This window comes from Mizuhopecten yessoensis, unplaced genomic scaffold, assembly GCF_002113885.1.
Source record: "Mizuhopecten yessoensis strain PY_sf001 unplaced genomic scaffold, ASM211388v2 scaffold10713, whole genome shotgun sequence".
NCBI classification, from domain to species: domain Eukaryota; kingdom Metazoa; phylum Mollusca; class Bivalvia; order Pectinida; family Pectinidae; genus Mizuhopecten; species Mizuhopecten yessoensis.
In genome coordinates, this window is record NW_018408684.1 from 336,923 (window position 1) to 344,454 (window position 7,532).

Below are 7,532 nucleotides of genomic sequence, written 5' to 3' on the forward strand. Positions count from 1 at the left end.
GGCTCAAAATTTAGAAAGAAAAGAAAATGAAAAAAGAAAAAAATACCTAGAGCTAATAATAAATAGGTTTCCCAAGCATATTTATTTTAAACTTATAAATACAGTGAAACTTTTAGAAGTTTTCAGAAGTCAACCTTATTCTCATTCTGTCTAGAATTCAAGATATTTCAGCCATTTCACACAAAGTAATTTCATTCAATTTTCAGAGATGACCAGTATTTATCAGGGTCAGAAATCTAAAAAGAATAAGTTGTTATTATGGACATTTTGTTAGAAATAATACCAGCATTAAGTTCTTTACGTACTGTAGAAGATGTTTTTGAAGTATGTGATGGTGAACATATTTAAGTTGATTTTGTTAAATATGCTGAGGGTATGTATATTATCTGTCCTCACAGGAAGTTGCTCTTGCGGAGAAAAATATACACAAAGTTAAAGACGTCATCATAGGAAGATACATTGTTGATTCCTTAGAGGTGCTTCAGAGTCGGAGGGCGAAAATGACCGAAAAAGGTGAGCTTAAATATAACAGCTCTTCTATCTAAACTTAGCAAACAGAAGTGTTACCATTAATGTTAAACCTGCTAGGCTGTAAAGTTTATTCTTGCACTCTGATTAACTGGACAATTTACCGATATATAGTTTAAAATCGCTTGTTTTTCTTTTCCTTACTTGTGAATATGTGCATTATTGCTGCTAACAGATTTGATTTTAGACTGAGAATCTCAGACTTACGATATGAGGATACGTGACAACCATTTAACCCTTTCACCACTGTGGACCATAATGGACTCATCTAGATCAATGCATGGTAGAGTCTACTAAAGTTACATATGGGTGAAAGGGTTAAACTAGGGTCAGATAGGAGTATTATTTTCACATCACTAAATAGCTACTGCTACAAATGTATGAAATGGAAACTCATTTTATGATCAGATATGTATTATGAATATAGCCTAGTAACATTGTTTGGTGTTATTTTAACTCCTATGTTTATGGTGTCCTGTTTGCTGTTTGTTTACAGATAAGTGTGTTTGTTCAAATATGCTTCGCTACATGGAACACCACCAGCAAAAATACGAGGACACACCACTTCACGCTAGGCTGGACACATTGAGACAATCCCTGGGCAAAATCGACACCAGCTCTCAAAGTTGTTGTGTTTGTGGAAAAAATATCCTTATTTCCTTATGTTATACATGTATAGCTAGGGAGTTGTGTTCATTCTGAGAGTACTCCATATTGATCACCTGTTCTTGTACTTTGAAATAGGAAGAACAATATTTATAAGTTATGAATGTATTGGTGGTGCTCGTTTAGATATTAAGACCTCTAGAATATTTATTCAAATTTTTAATTTGGACCAATCGAGAAAAAATTATTTATATTATCATTGGTGAAGGGGGTCCAAAATAGTTCAACCTGTTTTCCTTGACAAAGGTTTACCTGCAGCTATTGGTGATAACTACACACTCAGCTGTGACGAAGGGCACACGTTTGGTACGTTTACACAACACATCCTCTTATCACATCAGTCTCAAACTGTTGTTATCTTGACTTATTAAGGAAAAACCAAAGTAAATCCAGTATTTTCTGAATGCTTTCAATTTTGATTTTTTGATGTGATATATACCTTTATTGTATCATGAACTAAAACAAAGTTGTCAGAAACATGAAGTTCTGATTAAATTTATGGTTTTATTGAAACAAAAGATACTAGAAATTTCCAAGGTACATTAGTATCACGTACTGCTATCAATCAGTGGTACACGCCTGTAATGTTATTACATAATTCTGTTTATTAGTTATGGACTTTTGTTGAGGTAAATGCATGCATGCTTCAGGTCCATATAACATATATTTAGCGAAATAAAAGACCTGAATTTTTATAATAGATGTGAAATTATTATGCTTTTCCTCATAAGACAAGACAACCGCCCGTAAGCGAATCAGTAAGTGAAAAGTACTGGCAGAGAACATTGAGACATTACTATTGATGTGTAATCATAAAGAGAATATTGACCTGATGTTTCTAAAAATAGTAACACTGGGTCAATATCACAAATCAGTCTTCCCCATGGTTACCGTACAACCAATGAGGATGTAGACATAATGGATCATCTTATAGGTAATATTATTGTTCATTGTAAATTTAAACTTTAATTATTTTACATCTTTTATAAAATGAGTTATTTCAACTTATTTTAACTACTCTTGTTGGAAAACAGAGTACCCGGGGAAAACCCACATGGTCGGGCAGGTGACCCTAGACCTTTTCATGTCCGATCGGGGAATCAAACCCTGGTTACCTTGGTAAAAGGCAAGTGCGCTATCCTCTATACCACCCTACCATTGTTCGTTGTAAGCATGTGGAGTGAAGTAGGTCATATAACAGTATTAAGTATGTGTCATATATTCCAGGACTGTGTTGTCAAACTCTTCAACCCTGTACGGAAACTCAATATAGAACATGTAGCAACTGTAAACTACAGGCTGTATCTCACACCGACAGAACAGGTGAGCACTGTCAGTTAACAGACAAATAATAACTGTAAACTACAGGCTGTATCTCACACCGACAGAACAGGTGAGCACTGTCAATTAACAGACAAATAATAACTGTAAACTACAGGCTGTATCTCACACCGACAGAACAGGTGAGCACTGTCAATTAACAGACAAATAATAACTGTAAACTACAGGCGGTATCTCACACCGACAGAACAGGTGAGCACTGTCAATAAACAGACAAATAATAACTGTAAACTACAGGCTGTATCTCACACCGACATAACAGTTGAGCACTGTCAATTAACAGACAAATAATAACTGTAAACTACAGGCTGTATCTCACACCCAAAGAACAGGTGAGCACTCAGATAACAGACAAATAATAACTGTAAACTACAGGCGGTATCTGACACCGACAGAACAGGTGAGCACTGTCAATTCACAGACAAATAATAACTGTAAACTACAGGCGGTATCTCCCACCGACAGAACAGGTGAGCACTGTCAATTCACAGACAAATAATAACTGTAAACTACAGGCTGTATCTCACACCCAAAGAACAGGTGAGCACTCAGTTAACAGACAAATAATAACTGTAAACTACAGGCTGTATCTCGCACCGACAGAACAGGTGAGCACTGTCAATTAACAGACAAATAATAACTGTAGACTACAGGCTGTATCTCACACCCAAAGAACAGGTGAGCACTGTCAGTTAACAGACAAATAATAACTGTAAACTACAGGTTGTATCTCGCACCGACAGAACAGGTGAGCACTGTCAATTAACAGACAAATAATAACTGTAGACTACAGGCTGTATCTCACACCCAAAGAACAGGTGAGCACTGTCAGTTAACAGACAAATAATAACTGTAAACTACAGGCTGTATCTCACACCCACAGAACAGGTGAGCACTGTCAGTTAACAGACAAATAATATCTGTAAACTACAGGCTCTATCTCACACCCACAGAACAGGTGAGCACTGTCAGTTAACAGACAAATAATATTATCTCCCTTTGTTTGTAGTCAGAATGATCCAGGACTATATATATATAGCTATACAGAAATAAATTGCATGCTTAATTTTGAATGACCTCCCCTGGATCATTCTTCACAATCACCCCTAATTCCTAGATGGATTTATTGACTAAAAGTTTTGGAAAATACGTTATTTCTTTGCTTTGATATATTGTCTTGAACCATTAACATATAATAGTGGCATCATAAGTCAAACATGTTAATGATCCTGATTAGCTGGGAAACATAGTATGAACTCCCAGTAACCATAATTTGTAAAACGAATTGTAATATGTGTTTACTATTAACTGTACAAGTACATTGTATAAGTGAAAAAAAAGGAAAATGGAATAATGATTATATTATATTTTGTAGGATTACCATGGCTGGTTGAGGCATCAGAACACTGTACAATATGTGAGAGCTACTTATTTCCGTGTTTTTGATAAAACTCATGCAAAATGTGAGATATTATTTCTGCGAATGAAACATTGGAGATATCTTACATCTGTGTGTGATACATGTTGGAGAGGTATCTTAATTCTGTATGTGATACATGTGAGATATATCTTAATTCTGTATGTGATACATGTGAGATATATCTTAATTATGTGTGTGATACATGTGAGATATATCTTAATTATGTGTGTGATACATGTGAGAGATATCTTATTTCTTTATGTGATACATGAGAGATATTTTATGTCTGTGTGTATTTCTTTATGTGATACATGAGAGATATCTTATTTCTGTGTGTGATACATGTGAGAGATATCTTATTTCTGTTTGTGATACATATGACATATATCTTATGTCTGTATGTGATACATGTGAGAGTTATCATATGTCTGTGTGTGATACATGTGAGAGATATCTTATTTTTGTATGTGATACATGTGAGAGATATCTTATTTCTGTGTGTAATACATGTGAGAGATATTTTATTTCTGTGTGTAATACATGTGAGATATCTTATTTCTGTGTGTGATACAAGTGAGAGATATCTTATTTCTGTGTGTAATACATGTGAGAGATATTTTATTTCTGTGTGTAATACATGTGAAAGATATCTTATTTCTGTGTGTAATACATGTGAGAGATACTTTATTTCTGTGTGTAATACATGTGAGAGATACTTTATTTCTGTGTGTAATACATGTGAGATATATTTTATTTCTGTGTGTAATACATGTGATAGATATCTTATTTCTGTTTGTGATACATGAGAGATATCTTATTTCAGTATCTCATACATAAGACAGAGATCTTATTTGTGTCTGTGATTAATGTGAGAGGTATCACTTTTCTAGTTTTAAACATGTGAGAGATATCTGATTTTCTTTATTTGATAAATAAATGTAAGAAATATTTTCCGAGAGTTGTCATATTTCTGTATCTTATACTTTTCAATATGGTTAATACACTATTCAATGGCAGAATACAGATTAATAGAAGGTGGTTAACAAATATACCCACCAATGTGACAAAACATTAATAGAAGATACCAACTATGTGTGATGTAAACAAGAAAATCTCAATGAAAGGGAAATATGTCTGAAGTTTAGCTAAATTCAATTTTTTTATCCCGGGGTAGAGATTTCTACGTATTCATCAGATGGGAGCGATTGATTTATTTTTCTCCTGCAATTTGCTACCATAAAAATATGTTGTAATGATTAAATGAATGCTTCCCGCCATCACCAAGTGTACATGAAATGTGTGCAAAACTTGATTACACTACCCTGATTAAATTGCATATGTGATGACGGGATGATAAAGCTTCAAAATAATAGCACACCAGCTGTCTTTTCCTAGGTATGTAGATAAAAGGTTTATCTTTTCTCTAGCACCTGTGATATTTGAGAGAAAAACAATCAGCGTGACGAATCAATAAATAATTAACATTCTAGATAGTTAATAGGGAGTAGTATCTATGATCATTGACCGAAAAATAGCACATTTCTAAGGTAAATCTATGATCCTACGATACAGGGTTTATAACTAGGATGACAGACCTTAGCTACCAAGTTTATTAGGATAGCTGTATACGCTGTGTCCGTTGTCCAGAACTACAGTATTCATAATATGTGACCGGTGTTGTAAAATACTAGATTGATGAGGAATAAGAATAAAAATAGTTGGAAATTCCTTCTGTGGAAACCAACATGTAATTCAAAACAATAATCCCACACATTGAGTTTTGAATGCAACACTCACAGAATGTAGATAATGCAAAACGATCTTGACAGCTGAAATGAAATCAGAGTATCTGTGCCTTGTTCCAGGCTTGTGCTGTTTGCGTGGCATGTTTCAGAAATGGTGTACACTTTCTAGCATCAACCTATCAAGTCTTTACTTAATAACATTGAAATCATGTTATAGCGTTCTTGGACAGCAATACTTTGCTGTTGGCATTCTTCTTACGAGAAGATGAATAACTGTTTTATTATTCAAATATTCTCAATCCCTTTCATAAAATCTTACCTTTGTAAAATAATTAAGAACAGCATTTACTCAGATTTTTATTTTATTTTATTCAAAAGTGGGTACTTGAACATTTTCAACAATCTATGCCTAATATATCTGTGAAAGTAAAGTTGGCATGGCATTTCATTGAATATAACATATACAATTACACGAAAGTTACATGTATTTTAAGTAACTTATCACAGTATGAGGATCAATATAACACACAAAACACGTTTCAACAAAGTAACATCTTTGGTAAAAATCATGGAGTGCATAATAAATTCGTTCAATCAATTCACGTATTCATCATTATTAACGGTATATAATCTAGGATAGACGAGATGTTAAACTAGGCTCAATATAGACATGGTATGTTACTTGAACCTGTTTAAACCGGAAACCTGTTTATTCCTAATACTGATCACATGGTGTTCACACATTCCAGGTGTACATTCATTCAGAAGAAGTTGATTTTCATCCCCTTCTTCTCTGGTTCACATATCGCTTGTATAACAAACAATGGAGATGATATTTTCATACATGATGGACATAACTTCTGATAAAAATACCCTGTCTGTGTAGGCCAAAGTTGTGTGCAGTCATTCATGTTTATCTTCCGTGCGAAGAGGTACATTATACACATAATTTGGCTTGATTAGACAGTTGCAATTGATAGCCTATGAAGTTTGAAGTGTTGCGAATATTTCTATGAGAAATTCAGTTAAAATACTTCTGTATCGTATCTACACAAAACAACTGTCATTACTGGTTTCATCACATTCCATAGGCATTCTTCAGAAAACATGGACTAAATTATCTTGCAGGACGCACATGGTGGCATTTTGTCCTCTAAAGAGAAACTGGTGGTTGGAAATCGGCCTCCCTCTTCTTCAGAGATACAACGGCAGGTGCGTCAGCTTCCCTCTTTTTCAGAGATACAACTGCAGGTGCGTCGGCTTCCCTCTTCTTCAGAGATACAACGGCAGGTGCATCGGCCTCCCTCTTCTTCAGAGATACAACGGCAGGTGCGTCGGCTTCCCTCTTCTTCAAAGATACAACGGCTGGGGCATCGGCCTCCCTCTTCTTCAGCGATACAACGGCGGGTGCGTCGGCTTCCCTCTTCTTCAGAGATACAACGGCAGGTGCGTCTGCTTCCCTCTTCTTTAGAGATACAACGGCAGGTGCGTCAGCTTCCCTCTTCTTCAGAGATACAACCGCATGTGCGTCAGCTTCCCTCTTCTTCAGCGATACAACGGCGGGTGCATCGGCTTCCCTCTTTTTCAATGATACAACGGCAGGTGCGTCAGCTTCCCTCTTCTTCAGAGATACAACGGCAGGGGCGTCTGCTTCCCTCTTCTTTTGAGATACAACGGCAGGTGCATCGGCTTCCCTCTTCTTCAGCGATACAACGGCAGGGGCGGCAGCTTCCCCCTTCTTCAGAGATACAACGGCTGGTGCGTCGGCCTCCCTTTTCTTCAGTGACACACCTGCAGGTGCCGTGGAACCTGTAAAATATAGATGATTTTTT

The 7,532-nt window shown here is 35.8% G+C and overlaps 2 protein-coding genes and 1 long non-coding RNA gene across 7 annotated transcripts in view; 2 read left to right on the forward strand and 1 right to left on the reverse strand.

The window, feature by feature from the left end:
• Positions 1-4,090, forward strand: part of LOC110461971 (general transcription factor 3C polypeptide 4-like) — a 31,051-nt gene extending 26,961 nt beyond the window's left edge. The window contains exons 16-21 of one of the 5 annotated variants that reach the window (XR_002464209.1): positions 399-513; positions 1,025-1,174; positions 1,447-1,500; positions 2,422-2,492; positions 2,563-2,727; positions 3,911-3,993. Coding sequence is in view for 2 of the 5 variants with exons in the window: in XM_021515722.1 (XP_021371397.1) it covers positions 399-513; positions 1,025-1,174; positions 1,447-1,500; positions 2,422-2,517; positions 3,911-3,981 (486 nt within the window). In the remaining 3 variants the exon portion in view is untranslated. Of the gene's footprint in view, positions 1-398; positions 514-1,024; positions 1,175-1,446; positions 1,501-2,421; positions 2,728-3,910 lie in introns of those variants that run through there. The other 4 variants (XR_002464210.1, XR_002464211.1, XM_021515723.1 and 1 more) reach the window with 4 other exon arrangements.
• Positions 4,091-6,049: 1,959 nt separating this feature from the next.
• LOC110461977 (rab11 family-interacting protein 3-like) overlaps positions 6,050-7,532 on the reverse strand; it is an 18,968-nt gene continuing 17,485 nt past the window's right edge. The window contains exon 4 of the mRNA XM_021515732.1: positions 6,050-7,316. Coding sequence (XP_021371407.1) covers positions 6,854-7,316 — 463 coding nt within the window. The 3' untranslated portion in view covers positions 6,050-6,853. The remainder of the gene's footprint in view (positions 7,317-7,532) is intronic.
• On the forward strand, positions 6,968-7,405 carry LOC110461978. The gene is made up of 2 exons (XR_002464212.1): positions 6,968-7,029; positions 7,303-7,405. It is a non-coding gene; the product is annotated as an uncharacterized LOC110461978 (long non-coding RNA).